The 19,295-nt window shown below is 38.2% G+C and overlaps 1 protein-coding gene across 7 annotated transcripts in view; it reads right to left on the bottom strand.

Annotated features, from left to right (window-relative positions):
* PDE4D (phosphodiesterase 4D) overlaps nt 1-19,295 on the bottom strand; it is a 734,024-nt gene that overhangs the window by 48,644 nt on the left and 666,085 nt on the right. For all 7 annotated transcript variants that reach the window (XM_087715532.1, XM_087715533.1, XM_087715538.1 and 4 more), the window contains one exon: nt 8,833-8,945. In XM_087715532.1, coding sequence (XP_087571658.1) covers nt 8,833-8,945 — 113 coding nt within the window. The remainder of the gene's footprint in view (nt 1-8,832; nt 8,946-19,295) is intronic.

Raw genomic sequence — 19,295 nt, forward strand, 5'->3', positions numbered from 1 at the left:
TAAGAAGATGTTGGATAACCATTAGTCTGAAGTGGTATAGGGTTTCCTGCCTAAGCAAGGGGTTGGACTATAAGACCTCCAAGGTCCCTTCCAATTCTAATCTATTCTATTCTATTTGGCATGATACAAAGTTTACATTTGAATCAATCATGGTTTATATTCTAATAATAGGAGCACCATGTAGTTTACCTTCTAATAATTTTCAAAAATATGAAGTTTGCTTAAAAGTGATTTTAAAAAAGAGCATGAGATTTATGATGCCATAACTCTGCCTCATTCCTAAGGATGTGGAGGGAGGGGAGACAATTATTTTGCTTGTTAATTTATGCTTTCCTACAACTTCATCCATTCTCTAGGAAATAAATTGCCATATTTAACTTAAAAGAAAAATAACGTTGAAATATTCTTATTCTCTAAAATATATTTGACAGGAAAAATGTATGACTGAATTATTATATTTTCAGCAAATCTGAAAGAATCATTGGTGTTATCTCTCACCAAGCAAACAGGCATTCTAGGTGATGATGATCCCTAGACCTCACTCTTCAGGCTTCCTAATGTTAGTATAAATGAGTCTATTCACCTTGCTGCTGGTTGTCCTTTGTTGTCCTTCCACTTTTTTCAGAATTATGAAATTCTCAAGGGATTTGAGTAACGAGACTAAAATATGATAGTTTGATCTTGTTATTTTTGCCTCAACTGAGAATTTTGCATTGGTATGTTCTATGTTTGTTTTCTTCACTATCCATCGTATCCTCAGAAATCTTCTCTAACACTAAAATTCAAAAGCATCAATTATCTTACTATCCCAGTTAGTGGGACTAATTTTAAGTAAAGAATTGGATCATTAATATTCTTCATTGCAATTGGCTATCTTCCAATCTGAAAGAACCTTACCATTTTATTACCAATTATTTTGGGGAAAATACTCTTTTCAGTAAATAAAAGGTGGGAAAAATGAAATATTATACACTAGAGTTGATTAAGGACAGAATAGATACATTAATACAGCAAACAAGTAAGGAAAGTGAATACTCAGAAAAATTGTTCCCTTAATTTACCCCCATTCCTCATGCTTGCATCGTGATAACCTTGTTAGAGTCAGTTTCCAATCCTATAGGGTGTATACATGCACCAGATCCAAATTCTTGTTCCTCTATATAGAATGTGCCATCCTACTCAAATATGCTTAGAAACAAACACAGAGTGCCTCTTTTAACACATTTTAGTAGATTATGTCCCTTGAATTTGATTTATGGACTAGAATGAGATGGCTGAATAGAGTCACCAAAGCAGTAGGTGTAAGCTTAAATGGACTCCAGAGAATGGTAGAGGACAGGAAGGCCTGGAGGAATGTTATCCATGGGGTCACGATGGGTCGGACCAAACTTCAAAAACTAACAACATAAATTGGGCTTCAGTTCTTTCAAGTGTGGTTAAGACTGTAATCCTACTGGAACATTAGATTCCATGAATTTTCTTCATTATGTATGTACTTAATTAGTCAAAGTTGAGCAGAAATGAGACAAAACATTTTTTTTTTCAGTTTAGTCATCAATACCCCAAAAAATTATGAAATGCATTTTTGCTACTATGTCAAGTAGTCAAAGTTGAGCAGAAATGAGATGAAACATTTTTTTTTCCAGTTTAGTCACCAATACCCCAAAAAATTATGAAATGCATTTTTGCTACTATGTCAAGTATATTATTAAATACAAAAAAAGATACGTGACTTTTTGCTTGTGGATGTGGAAGCAGAGATGAGATAAAATAATGTGAACTCAGAAAAGCAGATTTGCTTTTATGATTAGATATATGCAAAAGCCAATAATAAACCAAGCTATAGTGAGAACTTTAAACAGTATGAAAGAAGACAACAGCAAGTAATTTTGTATTGTTGCCAATAAAATTATAAGAAATTATATGGAAGTCCTCAGCAATCAAGCTTGACCTGGGGATTTTATCTTGTAAAAGCAATTCATGACTGCATAAGGATGCCAAAAATCCCTGAAAGGTTTACCACATGTATGACTGATTCATAGATTTATGTATAGCTGTCTTGTAGTACCCTTGTGATACTGCTTATAGGAATGATTGGAATATCCTTCCAAGTGAATGATATTAAGAACATTTTTTATTTCCAGGGAGCCAAATGTTTCCACTTCCTCCTCCTACAAGTCAGTTCTAGCTCAAATCAAATAGGCTCTGATACACAAGTTACTGCTATTACTATCTGGTTTTCTTCTTTCTATCAACTCTTTTGCACTATTGTGGTAATGGATCGTCAACATCAGCATCTATTTGTTTGCCAGGATCATTGTTCAATTGTTAAACTGTATGGAAGTGTCTAAAAATTAAATAAGCTCTTGCACAGGAAAAGTTTGTAACATGTTTCTTTACTACTATATTGTTGTTTCCACAAATCCTTCCTATAAGGGAGAATGATACCTAGCCATCCCACCTAAACTCATCGCCATGGTTACTTGAGAAAAAGGCTGTTGTGTACTCCGGCAGTACCTAAAGCAAATAGACACTCCTTCTCCTGCATTGTAGAACAAGACTCAACATTCTTGTATCTCATGCCAAAGCATAAAAGAGAAAAGGTGTGTAGAAGGAGACATGTTAAATATAATTTTTGTGTACACATGAATAAATATTTGTCTTTACTACTTTGCTTTATTCCTTCCTGCAAGCTATGGATACTTTATCCATAAGGCAATGATCATGCTAGGATCTAACCATGCTCCATTTATTCAAGTTAATTCCACCCATAAGTAATTAACTCTACCAACACAATGTACTATGAACAAAGCCAAATCATATGCCACAAAAAGAGGCAGAAACAGTTTCAGAAGTATAATCCAGCCTCATGAAGAAATGAATTTCCTATCCCCCAAATTGTTAAACAGAAGCAAGTTATTCAAAATCCCCAAAAGCACTTTGATATTTGAATATCTGGATGAAAAAAAATCGAGACAACTGTTAGGTAGTTGTTCCTCATGTTCTGTCAGATGTCAACTCCTATAATTGAGAATCTAAGGCATAATGCTTCTGAAGAACATCAACTGGTATATTCGAAGATCAAAGATGGAAGAAAAATGCATTCTTAAATTGGGAATTGTTGAAAAAATCCATACCAATCTGAGTTGCTCATCCTGGCCTGAATGGATCAATGATATGTCACAGCAGTGTCCAATTTATATTACTCAGAAATATCTTTTTTTTTTAAAAAAATGTAAATATATCTCATCACTGTTGGCTTTTCCACCCAAGAATGGTAACCCCCCTCCCCAAATCCATTAATATGTAACCAAATAACAAAGCAAGAGTGATTGAATTACTAGACATTATATAAGAGTACAGTCATATAATCAGCTGCAGATGTTATGAGTTCCACTATTACTTTTTTATTTTAAATGGTCAACAGAGGGCATCAATCTGCTTTGCCACTGGGCCAACATTTGTTAAACCAATAAATACATTTTTTGATGATTTTATTTTATGCAATGGTTGTTATATAAGAAATCAGATTAAGAAAATCATTTTAATCATATGTGACATTATATTTCCTCTCTAATTGGAACAGTTAAATCTACTATAACAATGGTAAATTACATCATAGTGTTTAAGGATTGTAATAAATGATCTGTGAAATTGCTTGAATTTATGGCACGTGCAAAAATTACTTGGTCCGTGGAAATTGGTCACTATGTCATTGTGTACATAGATTTGCAATTTCAGCCTAGCAGTGTTCAGATACACCATGGGGTTAGATCTGTATAATATATTTAATGTGATTATTGAATTAACTGAGTTTCTGAGCCTGTGCAATATATTCAATAACAACATGGAATATATACTTTGCACAATATGCTAAGATATACACAAACAGTTAATAAAGGTTAAAACCCACAAATAGTTATTATGTCTTTTACTGAGCTAGTTAAACATTGTGTGTGTGTGTATTTGTGTACAGAGGAACAGAGAGAATGTGAGTTGAATTATTTCTTCTTCTTCTTTTAGCATATGTACATCTCTTTAACTTCCTTTCCGTTCCAATGAAAAAGCAGTAGTTAAAATCTTTGAGGGGAAAACCCTTAACTGAAATAATATTTTCATATAAACTGCCACTAGCTCCGATTCTTGCCAATGCAGATATGGACAAGAACTCCTTTTCACATGCCTGAAACATGGATTTGATTATGACATTATCACAAGTTGGTGTCTACCAGTTCCTCTACAATTTTCTCCATCTCTCCTCGATTACTTATGGGTATACAGAGTATTACTTCTTGAAAGGAACAATCTGAATCTCTTATATCCTGTAAAGTAATCTTATTGCCAACATACAGTGGCAAGGAAGATTTTACTAGGGTATGTATAGTTAGTGCTTAAATTTGGATAAAAAAGAGAACTATGGGACAGAAGAGTCTAGTAGGATGGAGGCAGTTGACATTTAGCTCCTCCCCACCTTCCCCAGATATTTCTGCCTTGAGAATGACAGATATACTAAAAATCTGTATATTAGTCTATTAATATACTAAACTGATATAACAGGTGTGCTCTGCTAAGAAGAAGCCAAATGTGAATGTATGGGTCATCTCCGACTTACGGACTTTTTTAAAAACAAAAAGTTCAAAGTTACAATATTGCTGAAATAACTCTGGTCCTTGCCCTTATGACTACTCCACAACCTCTGTGGTCACATGACTGCAATTCAGGCACTTGGCAACCGACTTGCATTTATGACCAGTTGCAATGTCCTGTAGTAATTTGTTACCTTTTTGTCCATTTCAATGAAAAAAGTGCCCATTCAGAAGAATGGGTTCACATTTATGACTGCAGGGATTACTAAATAGCTGCAGATAGGCCTAAAAATGATAAAATTAGGTTCGACTCAAGTTACAACCACAGTGACATGTGACACAAATTCCGATCCTAAATTGGAGATAGGTTGAGGATTACCTTATATGTTTATAAACATATGAATTTGCAAGATTTTTCTCATTTAATAGTGAAATTATCAAAAAAATGGTTAAGCATGATTGCTTAATTGTTTTAAAGTAAGTGTACTGCACTAATTAAATCTTGCTTTTGTGGAATATCAGATATACCAAGAGGAGTAATAAAGCTTAAAAAACAAAGTGTCAAAGGAGTTCTAATTTTATAGAATGTTTATTGTTTCTAGGAGTACAGGTAGTCCTTGATTTACAACAGTTTGTTTAGTGACCATTCAAATTTACAACGGCACTGAAAAAAGTGATATGACCATTGTCACATGATCAAAAGTCTGACAAGCAAAGTCAATGGAGAAGCCAAACTCACTTAAAAAAGCTTAACAACTGCAGTGATTCACTTAATAACTGCTGCAAGAAAGGTTATAAAATGGGGCAAATTTCACTTAACAAATGTCTCACTTAGCAACAAAAGAATTGGGGCTCAATTGTGGTCATATAGCGAGGATTACCTGTACATACAATGTCTTCCTTGCAACTATAGCACAATTCTTCATTGTGAGGTATGAATATTTTTATAGGCATATCGTTTTTCAATGTTAAAGGAAGGAATGTATGGATATGCATGATAATTGTCCCCCTAATGTGTTAGTACTATTACTTTACCAGTACATCTGGGAATTTCAAATTGCTCTGGGCATTACGCATGCAAATTGCTAAATACTGACGGTCTCTACCCAATAAATTACGTCAACACTATGGCATGGCTAGGCAGACTCAGCTGGGTTAAAACTAAGGAGAAACAAGCGTTGTAATGCACTGTCTGTCCATTTATTATTTTGTGATTTCTGCAAGTAGGTTAAAAGGCTGGAAGGAAACCCGGCTTATACTTAACAAACTGACGTCAATAGATTACAGCAATCCTCTCCCCTATGCAAGCTTTTCTGCCCTAGAGCTAGTCAAACACTCAACTAATCTCCACCTGTGAAATGCCAGCCAAGACTGAGAATTAAGGCTAGAAGATAATTTCCTCAGAAAGGAGGATTTATCAAAATAACCCTAGTTAGCTACTTAGATGTTAATTGCATTTACATGGCTTTGTTTTACAACTCAAAAGCGCTCTTGTTACTTTGATGATTAAAAGGTATCAGAAAGTATCTGATTTACATGTGCGTGAATACATATGCATTTATGACAATGTACTATGTCACACAGTGTGAACAAACCATGTACAGCATTGTTCCTGGGATTACAAAACGCCTACTTAGGATTATTTGGAACAAGCATCTTTATCTACTCCATATCTCTTGGAAAGAAACTTAGTGGCAGCACTCTTTGGTATACAAAGAAAACAGAAACCTCTGAGCAAGGAGATCGTCTTTAAAAAAAGAGAGGCAGAAATCAGTTTTTCAGAGGGAGAACAATTTTAAAAATTAGTGTTCATGCCCAAGAATATCTACTTAGATTATACAATGTCAAAGAAACCCTGCAGTCACCAGCACTGACGCAGAGTCTTCCTGAGCTATGGTAATTTCTGACTACAATCTTGAAACACAAGTCAGTACAACGTAAAGTAAAGCATAGTTGAAAGTTAGTATACATAGGATTGCTAGCTAGGGTAGATGGTGCACAGAATTTAATTAGTAATCAAGAAATTAAAACAGAGACATTCTTATTTTAAGGAATAAGATAAAACCAACCATTGTGTGCCCGCAGTGTAAATTTTCACTGCTGATGTAAAGGATGGCATCATTCAATCTGACCTTCAAAGTGACTATGGCAACTCAGCTCATTGTATTCTTATGGGAAACCTTGGCTGGATGGTGCTATTTATGCAGTGACGGGAAAAGTGGATCCTTTATGGAATGTTTCTTTTACTTAGCGCCATTAAAGAGTCTTCAAATATTATTTACCATCATAATTCCAGTGCCAGAATTTTAGATAAAATTTTAGTCCCCCAACTAAAGAAGTAGTCTGCTATCCATAAAAGTTTGTTGTATTATACTTATGGTATTTTTATTGTTCCTAGAATATTTTCTTACCTTACCACATACAACAAAAAAAAAAACCTTCTTACTATCCTTAAGTACTTAATTAAGCCTATTAAATTATAAGAGATGTAACACAAATATGAGAAACGGTCAACTACTAATGGCTAAAGGGCAGAGGCGACTAAAATTAGACCAGTTGTTCACATATTCTTGCACTTAGTGTACTCCATTTTTATTTGCAAATAATCATTTTTCTGCTGCTAACATTAGTGACATTCAAGACAACTTCACAAATTTTGTTTTTAAGCAAATTATAAATGTTCCCTTAAAAATGTAAAGTAATAAATGCAAACAAAAAGCCTTCTCAAAAATAGATGTGTTATAGAAGAACATTAACCAAATTGCGATGACTCAGTTAAAAAAAGGAAAATTGTCTGAAAAATCAAAATTTGCTATCATACAATTGACCTAAGTAAATGCAGAATCAAAGCATCCTGAAAGTTTTGCCATGCAAGAATTTGATACAACTGTAGTTAACAGAATCCAGTAGTTAAATGCCCAGAAGTACAGAGAGAAATTATCATGACTATATTAGATTAAGTTCTTAGTATTAAAGAGTAGTGCTTGATCCTCTAATTAGATGTGATCTGACAAACAGGCATACAGAGATAAACTAAAACACAAGCAGAAGAATAATGAAAAATAGGTGACAACCACTACCTCCTGAAATGCTAAAACATTTTAATATAACAGAAAGTTACCATCTAAACAGAGGTGGCGATGGGTATTTTCTGTGAGTACTGAGTGGACATGCAGAGAAAGGCCTCCCTGGGATGGTTCGACATCATGATATGTAAATTGATGGTTTTGGTTTAACATCTTAAGTTAGAAACAGTGGTTTCTAATCAGCACATTTACTGTTGCCTTTCAAAGTGCAAAAGCTACAGAAACAACTTATTTCATCTGTCATCTATCTAAAACACATGTATGTTCAATTTATACTAATGTGTCTCCAGTGGACACATGGGCTTTCTTGCTTTATTCTGTTACAGGGGATTTACAAAAAGTATGATCACATCCCCTCTACTTACTAAGTTACCCTGACATTTATAATACAAACCTAGGCCTTTTTTTAGATATAAAGGTTGCAAAACCATGCAACCATTTGTCCTTTTAGCTTTGGCAGCACATAGAAAAGAATTTTTGCACAACCTTTAAATGGCATACGAAACTTTAGATTTTAATATAATTTATTTTGAGCACCCCCCCCCACCTGATCTTCTTTCTCTCTTACTTTGCAGAACAAGCTGTAGTGGACAAAACGAGAGTTTCAAAATCTGCACTGCTTTTCAAGTTTGCCCTCCAATTCATCCATAGTGTCATAATCTAGTGTTTAATACAGCTAGGATTGTTGCAAAGTTTTGCATTCTGCTATGTGTTTCCCTAGGATCAATTCTTTATGGAGTTTCAATTGAATTTGCTTCGAAGCAACTATGGGATGATAAACATTACCAGGAGGTAAGAAACCACTTTCAGCCCAATTTTATGCATCATTTACAGGAAAGCTGCAGAAGTGGACAATAATTGCCGTCAGGATGGCTGACCGAAGGAGATTTTTTTAAAAAAAAATCTAGATCTGATGAACCCATCTTAGATAACAGATCAAGATATCGGAGCAGCGCTATTCTGTTGCACGCACAATTTAAGACTAGAAAGAAACCTTGTTGCGCAAAAAACTGCCGGCTTCTCCCTAAGCTAAGATAGACGTACGTTTTCCTTGGTTTGGCGGGGAAAACAAAGCAAGGCACAGAAGAACTGATGGGATGGGGTGGGATGGGTGTGTGTGTCGATAGATGGAAACATGAGTGGGGGGAGGTATTTCCTACCTTATTCGAGGCCATTTCACTGACGGAGTGCCTGGTCTGCAAGGTTTCCAGCTGGTCCAGGCACCAGTCCAGCTCCTCCAGGGTCTCGCTGGCCAGTTTTTGGTAGGCCTCCTCTGCGAAGAGATAGGGAAAGGAGTACTCAGTTCGCAAGCGTTTCACGGGGCTAGCAGCAAGCTCCAGCGGGTCCATCCTGCCATACCCAGCCATGGGGGGATGCCCAGTGCCCACACATGAGTTCTGCTCCTTCATATTGCTATGCCCGAGCAAGAAGGAGAAAAGGCGGGCTCTGGTCTCCGGCGGGAATGTCGAAAAAACAAAAGTCGCTCCAGCTTTTTTTCTTTCTCTTATCAACTCCAGCAACGACACTCGGCGGGCGGGCGGAGAGAGCGCTCTCTGCGGCGCTGCTCAGAGGGGGACCGAAGCGCGAGCCGGTTCCCTCTCGGAGCACGGGTCCCTCCACTCCCGGAGCGCGTGAGGCGAGCAAGAATCGCGCCACTCGGGCGAGCTGGGACTGTGTTCTCTGGCAAAGAGGAGGCTTTAGGCGACACGCAGACGGCCAGCCGCTCTCCTCCCTGGGGCTGGAGGCAGCCAACACCTTCCTCCTCCTCCTCCGCCCCGTCCTCCTTCGGGCGAGCTTCAAGCCCCAATGAATCAGAGCAGCGGCTGCAGTGTGTGCGAGCCACCACGTTTCCTGTTTGCTCAACTTCTCTGTGCGTAGCAGAGGCAGCGGCAAAGCTGAAACTCGGCTCTGAGGGAAGCGCCTCCGTTCCCCCAACCCTCCCGGTTTCCTTCCTTCCTCGCAGAGAAACCTCTTCTCTTCTCACACCCCCCCCCCCGCACCCTGCCCTGAGAAATTTTAATTAAAGCATCAGCTCGCTCTTTCGTCCACCCCCAACTCCTTATTGTTTGGTGTTTTCTACTGAGAGGGGAGGAGAACAGCGCCCTGGCGCTTTCAGCCTTTGAACAGGCGTCGCCGAGAGTTTTGGCGAAGACGGGGTTGCGTGTGTGCAGCCGTAAAGGGGGAGGGGGGAGAGAGAGAAAACTCGGCAAGGAGTTGGGGACTTTGCTCCACTCCGCCTCCTCCCAGGGCGTTAAGACTGGCGGCTGGCTTTGCAGGACAAGCGGGGAGTTCCACCTGCGCGGAACATGAGCGAAAACCGCGGGAGGACCCTCCGCCTCGGGACCCCGGAGATCGGATAGAACTAGAACGGGGCCATAGCGCTTCACTTCAGCACCGGGCCTCGCGTGAACGCCCCAGGCCAGAGGTCTTCTCCAGCTGGCTGGAGAATTCTGGGAGTTAAAGTCCACAAGTCTTCAAGTTGCCAAGTTTGGGGACCCCTGCCTCAGGCCCTCGGCTTTAGCGCTTGCTGTGAGCCGTGGCCGCCTTCAAGAGCCACTGAAGCGCCAATTCTTTATACTGCTTTAATGCCTGAGATACAAAACGGTCCCCCCCCCCCCAGGGCTAACCCATCTACAGCTGTAGCCAAGCGCTCGTAGTAGCAATACTGCCTGCAAGGCACTCGTGGGGAGTGACTATTTAGAAGAAGACTTTTACGGGACTTTAGGGGTGCGTGAGAGGCGCAGGTATGAAATTACACCAGGTCTTTCTCACACCTTCTAGTGGCCTCCACAAAACAGCAAAAGGGTGGGTGGACATGCCTGAATTAGCCCCTTAACCAGCAGCCTAACATTCCTTGTTCCCTTTTGGCATTATCCCTGTCCCTGACTAGCACATAGCCATGGGCCTTGCTGTTCAAAGTCCAGGAACAAAGCAGTACCTCTGTAATTTATAGGGATTGCCTGTGCACAGCAGCCCTACGTTTTGAGAGCAGTCAGGATTAAGAGCTAAATCTGCATTGACCAACTGCCTCCCTTACTATTCTCCCCATTCTGGTCACCTTCTGCCCTTAACTGAACCAAGCTCACCTTTCTGGCTTTTAGAACTTCCAATGCCTTGCTTTTCTTTTATCCGCTGTGCTACTATTATCATTACTAATGATCTGGTCCAGGGCATTAAATAAGGAAAGCATTTTACCATCTTTGGATACACTCCAAAGATAAGTGCTTTTAAGGTATTGTTGACTTCAGTAAAAGAGAGGGTTAAGAACATCATTCAGTCTCTCCTAAATCAGCATGACTGATTTGTGCATAACTGGCTGGCCAGTTCCTGTAATCTTTTTCGGCTTCAGCATTACTGTGATGGAAATTGTATTCACACATTATGGAGAAACAACTAAGGTCATCCAACTGAAAAATGATTAGGACTCAAAGTCTTTTATCTCTTTGGTTTGCAAATTCTTGCCTACTATACCACACCACACGCCATACAAATTTACTCCATGTTTCCTTAGCTTATCATACATAACTGGGCATTACACTGAGTATTTGCATAATTTCAGTCTATTGTGTCAGTCTAGCCAAATAATCATCAGGAAAGACCTTTTCAAATATTGCAGCATGTTTACTTTAAACCAAATCCCTAAGGGAAAATGTGTGACTGACTTGTTCCTTGCATAGTTTGTTTTGTGAGTTGAACATCTTTTCCATTTTTTTTCTTAGAGACCTGTTTGATTCTCTCCTTTGGTCCATTAAGTTTGTCACCAGAGAAATGAAAAACCAAAATGCAACAGGCAGAACTAACCCTAAGGTAGGTATTAATTTATTGAACTTATATCCTGCTATGATATACTTGGTATGTATGAAAGATAGATAGATAGATAGATAGATAGATAGATAGATAGATAGATAGATAGATAGATAGATAGATAGATAGATAGATAGGAAATGATTAAAATGCAAACAGCATAAAGAAGAAATAAAGATAATAATTACAAAAAATCCAAAGTGCAGATATGTTTTGCTGAGCCAGTAAAATACGAAATGATTTTTAAAATACATTGGATTTTGTAGACATACTGTATCTTCCCATCAGCACTATTCAAAATAGGCTTTTTGCTGTTCCAACAATATTAAAAAAAATACTAATTTGAAAAAAGGAAGGTGGTGAGAAGTCAACCAAGAGAGATTGAAAGAGGCCAATGTAATGTCAGAATTATCACTAGCAATATAGATGATTCTCCTTTAGTGACTGCCTCATTAACCAATGGTGATGAAAAAGGAACTTTGTGATCATTCCTTGCATTTCCTGTGACTTTCACAGGCCTATAAAGCAAAGGAAAATGAAGAAAAATCACAAACACAATAATGGTTTTATTTATGGACTGCCTCATTTAATGATCTAGTTGCCAGCTCCAATTGTAATCACTAAATGAGGACTATTTACTGAGCTTGTGGGACGATCTAAATAATTGTGATGGGCTTAACTGCATTTTAAAAACTGAAGTGTAAAATATCTGAAAGATATTTTGTGTTTAAATTCTACTTTACTCCAATAGTTATGCTGCATTGAATGATATAGAATTAAAGTTATGAAGGTAAGGGAAGCTCTTCACACTTAAAAAGATAATTTGCAGATTTTCCTAGACAAAATGTAATGCAACTTTCTCCAAATCAGGTTATTTTTAGGGACTGCTCAATACTAGATATATTGGCACGTATTAAACCATTTCCAATGGATTTCTCTTATAATGTAGACATAATAACCAATAAAAGTTTTCAGTCCTTTTAAACAATTAGTTATCCATATTATAGATTGGTAAAGTGATATACTGTTAATGTACATGAGAGTGTGATATAAATTATAATACAGCATGAATTGCCAAACTCAGATTGATTCTTTATTATGTCTCAGAATCTTTTAATTACAACATTGACCAAATTCTAATCTAATATGACATTCTGAGCTAGCATTTTCCTAAATTTATGAATGGAAAAGAACCATAATATTTTCAGACGTACCACTATTCAGTAGCTGCCAGCATTACTCTTAAAATATGAACTACTTTACTCATAAAAAAACTATTTATTTGATAATTAAGGAAAAAATATGTGGATTTACTTATCCTTGGAACAGAGTCTTCAACAGAATGAAGGTAATGGCTGAGATTGTGCAGTAGACAATACTACATACTATAGGAGGCAAATGAACAATGCCTTACTGTTTCCTATGTTAAAAGCTACTCTGTAAGTGAAATATTAGTACAGACCTATATGTATTATTACTGCATTATTTTCTCATAGATGTTTATATGGGAAAGCATTTTAAAAAAATCTTGAACTTAGCAGAGTCATAATTCACTTCAATACCTACACACATATATATTTATGTGTTTGTATCTGTGTGTGGGTATGTACGTACGTACGTATGTATGTATGTATGTATACATACATACATACATACATACATACATACATACAGTACTGTGCAAAGGTTTTAGGCAGGTGTGAAAAAAATGCTGTAAACAAAGAATGCTTTCAAAAATGGAAGTTTTAAACATTTATGTTCATAAGTGAACAAAATGCAGTGAATGAACAAAAGAGAAATCTAAATCAAATCAATATTTGGTGTGACCACCATTTGCCTTCAAAACAGCAGCAATTCTTCTAGGTACACTTGCACACAGTTTTGGAAGGAACTCAGCTGGTAGGTTGTTCCAAACATCTTGGAGAACTAACCACAGATCTTTCTCACATCCTTCTGTCTCTTCATGTAATCCCAGACACACTCGATGATGTTGAGATCAGGGCTCTGTGGGGGCCATGCCATCACTTCCAGTACTTTTTGGTCTTCTTTACGCTGAAGATAGTTCTTAATGACTTTGGCTGAATGTTTGGGGTCGTTGTCCTGCTGCAGAATAAATTTGGGGCCAATCATACACCTCCCTTATGGTATTGCATGATGGATAAGTATCTGCCTGTATTTCTCAGCATTGAGACCACCATTACTCCTGACCAAATCTCCAACTCCATTTGCAGAAACCCAGCCCCAAACGTTAAAGGAACCTCCACCATGCTTCACTGTTGCCTGCAGACACTCATTATTGTACCGCTCTCCAGCTCTTCGACGAAACACTGCCTTCTGCTACAGCCAAATATTTCAAATTTTGATTCATCAGTCCAGAGCACCTGCTGCTATTTTTCTGCACCCCAGTTCCTATGTTTTCGTGCATACGTTAGTCGCTTGGCCTTGTTCCCACATCAGAGGTATGGCTTTTTGGCTGCAACTCTTCCATGAAGACCACTTCTGGCCAGACTTCTCCAGACAGTAGATGAGTGTACCTGGGTCCTACTGGTTTCTGCCAGTTCTGAGCTGATGACACTGTTGGACATCTTCAGATTTCGAAGGGTAATAAGCTTGATGTGTCTTTCATCTGCTGCACTAAGTTTCCTTGGCCAACCTTGTGTCTACGATCCTCAACGTTGCCCGTTTCCTTGCGTCTACAATCTTTGATGTTGCCAGTTTCTTTGTGCTTCTTCAAAAGAGCTTGAACAGCACATCTTGAGACCCCAGTCTGCTTTGAAATCTTTGTCTGAGAGAGACCTTGTTGATGCAGTATAACTACCATGTGTCTTGTTGCTGTGCTCAATCTTGCCATGACATGAAACTGTCTTTCACAACCTCACCTTGGTAGCAGAGTTTGGCTGTTCCTCACCCAGTTTTAAGCCTCCTACACAGCTGTTTCTGTTTCAGTTCATGACTGGGGTTCAACCTATGTGTGGCATTGATGATCATTAGCACCTTTTTGGTATAATTGGTTGATCATACACCTGACTATAACCCTACAAAATCCCTGATGTTATGAAGGTGTACCTATGAGAATGGATGCTGGTTTGAAGGCAAAAGGTAGTAACACCAAATATTGATTTGATTTAGATTTTTCTTTTGTTTGCACTTTGCATTTTGAAAATTGACAAAAATAAACAATCATTATTTATATTTCTGAAAGCATTCTTTGTTTACAGCATTTTTTCACATTTCACATTTTTTCAGCTCTTCCTCCCTTTTTAAATGGATTAGAACTATTCTGAGGTAAACTGATGTTGAAAAACTGAATTTTTGTTAGTATTTAAAAAGTTACAACAAACATAAACCAATGATAGATAAGCAAAATTATGAATTCATGCAAGATTTGAATATTAGTAAACCTAATTTTTTTTACATTAAATACTAAATGCATCTTTTAGAATTTCAACATATTGTAATTTTAATCAGGATATCATGCCAATTGTATCAGGATAGAAGAAAACAGCATTGAAAATTTTACTGACATTAAAGCCGTAACAGAGTCAGATTAGTGAAATCAATTCATAAGACTTCTTGTTGGACTTCTTTCTGTCTTTCCACACCATTTCAAATTAAGATGATATGAAATTTGGTCTGGTGGTTAAGGCACCAGGCTAGGAAGCAGGAGACTGTGATTTCAAATCCCGCCTTAGCCACGAAAGGTAGATGGATGACTTCGGGCCAGTCACTCTCTCTTAGCCCAACTCAACTCACAGGGTAGTTGTGGAGAAAATAGGAGGAAGGTGTGTTGGATATGTTTGGATTTCTTTATTTTGGCACAAATGAAACAAATAAAAGAATTAGTCAAATGATCTAGAATTGCTTTGAATATTTGTCATATAGATGCCATTAATATTAATTTAACTCAGGTTTATCTTGAAAAGGCATTTTTTTTCTCTCACATTATTTCAAACAAATTTTATAGGGTAATTTCTCCTGGCAAATGCATTTTTTGATATTCACAGCATAGTTATAATTTCCTCTTAGAAAAGATGTATTTAATTTTATATCTTTTCAGTGTTATGGCACTTATTTTAGATTTTCAGTGATGGGAATAAGGATTTTTCATGAATGAGAGATTGCCCAAAGAATTTCTAATGATTTTGTAATAATTTAAAACTCTGTGAAAATGAGATAATTTTCTTGGTCTTTTAAAAAACTTTTTTAAGGGTGTGTGTGTATATGTTACTTTATTGTATTGCAACAAAAAGAAAAAAGAAAATTCCTTATGATATAATGGAATTTGAGAAAAAGAAAATTACATAAAACTTCTTACAAAACCTTAACTATAGTTTGGAGGATCGAAACAAAATCTGCATCCTACTTTACCATTTGTACTAAAATAATTCCTAATTACTAAGTGTAAACTCATATGGTGAAAAAAAAAGACTGATCCATTTATTTGCAGTATTTCTACCTTACTCCCCAAAGGATTCTTGGTGGTGAGTAGAACAGAAGAGTATAGTGGTAAACTGCTTTAGTTACTAAAAATTTCTCATTGAAACAACAATCTTTTAAAAAATATCTCTTTATATGAACACTTGCAGATATTGCAAGAATCTAGCACTTGAACTTTGGTCTACTAAGGCTCCAGAACAATAGCCAATATGCATGTTGACATGTTACAGTCATGAAGGGTTTATAGGAAACCAGGAACCAGCTATGACTTCATCAATGATTCAGTATTTGGGACAATGCTAATCTATGACAGATTTCCCAACCTGATGCCTGATGTGTTGAACTTATTTTCATTCTTACGTCAGTAGATTACTGAGCAAGAAAAAGGTCCCATTCATTTTAACCAATGTACTGAGGAAATGATGGATATAACAGTTGAAGATTCCATCAGACCCTGGATATAACAATAGAAGCCCTGTCAATCCTTGCTCAGATGCCTCTGAAGATGTCAACCACGGTTGCTGGTGAAACATCTGAAATATTTGAAACCCTCTAGGTTCTTTTCAGTTTGTTAGACTACACAGGTAGTCCTCGACTTATGACCACAATTGAGCCCAAACTTTCTGTTGTTAAATGAGTTTTGCTCCATTTACCGCCTTTCTTGCCACAGTTGTTATGTGAATCACTGCAGTTGATAAGTTACTAACACAGTTGTTAAGTGAATCTGGCTTCCCCATTGATTTTGCTTGTCAGAAGGTTGCAAAAGGGGATCACATGACCTTGGGACATAGCAACGGTCATAAGTATGAGCCAGTGGCCGAGCATCTGAATTTTGATCACATGATCATGGGGATGCTTCAAAGGTCGGTAGTGTGAAAAAGCAGTCATAAATCACATTTTTCAGAGCTGCTGTAACTTTGAACGGTTACTAAATGAACTGTTGTAAATCGAGGACTACCTGTATAACAGAATATAAACAATACAGGTAGTCCTCAACTTACAACAATTCATTTAATGACCGTTCAAAGTTACAATGGTACTGAAAAATGTGATTTATGACCGCTTTTTCACACTTACGATCACATCCCTGTGATCATGTGATCAAAATTCAGATAGCAATAACACTTAGACTTATATACTGCTTCACAGTGCTTCACAGCCCTCTCTAAGCAGTTTACAGAGTCAGCATATTGCCCCCAACAATTTGGGTCCTCTTAGCTGCTTGGCAACTGGTTCACATTTATGACTGTGTCCCAAGGTTCATGTGATCACCTTTTGTGATCTTCTCACAAGCAAAACCATTTGGGAAGTTAGATTCACTTAACCTGATTATTAACTTATCAACTAAGAGCCGAGGTGGCGCAGTGGTTAAATGCAGCACTGCAGGCTACTTCAGCTGACTGAAGTTCTGCAGTTCGGCTGTTCAAATCTCACCGGCTCAGGGTTGACTCAGCCTTCCATCCTTCCGAGGTGGGTAAAATGAGGACCCAGATTGTTGTTGGGGGCAATATGCTGACTCTGTAAACCGCTTAGAGAGGGCTGAAAGCCCTATGAAGCGGTATATAAGTCTAACTGCTATTGCTATTGCTAACTATAGTGATTCACTTAACAACTGAGGCAAGAAAGGTCATAAAAAGCGGCAAAATTAACTCAATAAATATCTCACTTAACAACAGAAGATTTAGGCTCAATTGTGGTCATAAGTTGGGGACCACCTATAACAGAAAAGTATCTTTATAGATTTCATAAATGAGATGAGTTGGCTCCAAATACAACTCTCAAGGGACTGCTTTTCATACTAGGAGCAACTCTTTAATGTGCTATAAAGATTCATAAAGAGAGGCAGGTACAAACGTCTTGCCCAGTAAACAACTGGCATGATTTAAGGTGTTGGTATTAGCACCTTAACAGAAAAAGATATCCTTCATGGGATTTACTTTGAATTTTCACTATACTAGTGGTGGGCTGCTAGGGGTTCGCAGGGGTTCGGGAGAACCTCTAGCTAAGATTCTGTGCAGTTCGGAGAACCCCCAAATCCCACAGACTGGCCCTGCCCATCCCTCCCCTCCCAGGAGTCCCCACATGACCAGTTTTGGATGCAGGTAAGTGCACGTGGTGCAGGGGTGGGTTCCTGCCAGTTCTAACCTCTTGCATAGAAGATGTTCCACAAATCTTCAGTGCCGTTTAGAACCAATTCCAGCTCCCTCTCCCCCGCACATCATCAAGATGAAGAGCGAGAGGAGGAATTCTGGGAGTTGAAATCCACAAGTCTTAAAGCTGTCAAGTTTGAACACCCCTGGGATTTTTTTTCCTAAAGGGTTAGGGGTGCAAGGGTCTTGTAACTTGACAGCTTTAAGACTTGCATGCTTCAAATGCCAGGGTTTCCGAGCCAACATTTTGGTGGCTAAGCAAAAGTGTTGTTAAGTGAGTTTCACCACATTTTACAAGTTGGCCATGCCCACCTAGTCACATGGCTGGCAAGCCACTCCCACCTGGTCACATGGCCGGCAATCTACTCCCACCCAGTCACATGGCCGGCAAGCCACTCCCACAAAGAAGGCCACACCTACAGAAGAGGTTCTAAAAATTTTTTGAAACCCACCACTGACGTGATGGCTTGGAGAGGGCAAAAAACGGGCCTATGGGAAGTTTGGGAAGGCAGGATATGGGCCCGTTTCCAGCCTCCAGAACCTGGGGAGGCCATTTTCGCCCTCCTGGAGGCATGACCAAAGCCTCCAGAGCCTGGGGAGGGCAGAAATGCCCCTCCGGCCGGGGTGCAGGAGGCCGACTAGGCCACGCCCACCCATCAACCAGGCAGAGAACCCCTTGCTTCAAATTTTTAAGCCCACCCCTGTTAAAGACCCCCACAGCTCAGCACCACCAGCAATCTTGAATTTAGCAGCTAATAACTTGTAATTCTCTTCATATACCACCTTCACTTTTATAAGTGGCCTCAAAAGAACCTATTGAAGCAGGGTTTTTTTTCTCTTTAAAAGAAAACAAAATAGCAGAAGGCTGAAGAATCTATGTATATTTATATACATTAGCTTATGAAGCCATCCAGTATTTTATATAAAGATACATGGGATAATATATTAATTCTATGAGGTTCCACTGACACAGAACCATGAATGACATATTACAAGGTAAGTGGTAATTTTATCCGATAATCAGAGCTTGCAGGTAAGATTTAATTCATAAATCACATTGCTTCACGGATAGAATTTTAAGTCTTCTACTAAGAATGCGCCTGTAGAACAAAGCAATGTAACAACTGAGTGCCTTTACATCCATGTACCTCTTTTACATATTTTTTTCCTATCATTCTGCTCCATTCTCTCCTAAAAATATTTTTGGGGTTTTGTTGTTTGAACTCTCATAG

The sequence above is a fragment of the Thamnophis sirtalis genome, unplaced genomic scaffold (assembly GCF_051295495.1).
Source record: "Thamnophis sirtalis isolate CommonGarterSnake01/CBP01778 unplaced genomic scaffold, rThaSir2_p1.2 scaffold_5, whole genome shotgun sequence".
Classification (NCBI taxonomy): Eukaryota; Metazoa; Chordata; class Lepidosauria; order Squamata; family Natricidae; genus Thamnophis; species Thamnophis sirtalis.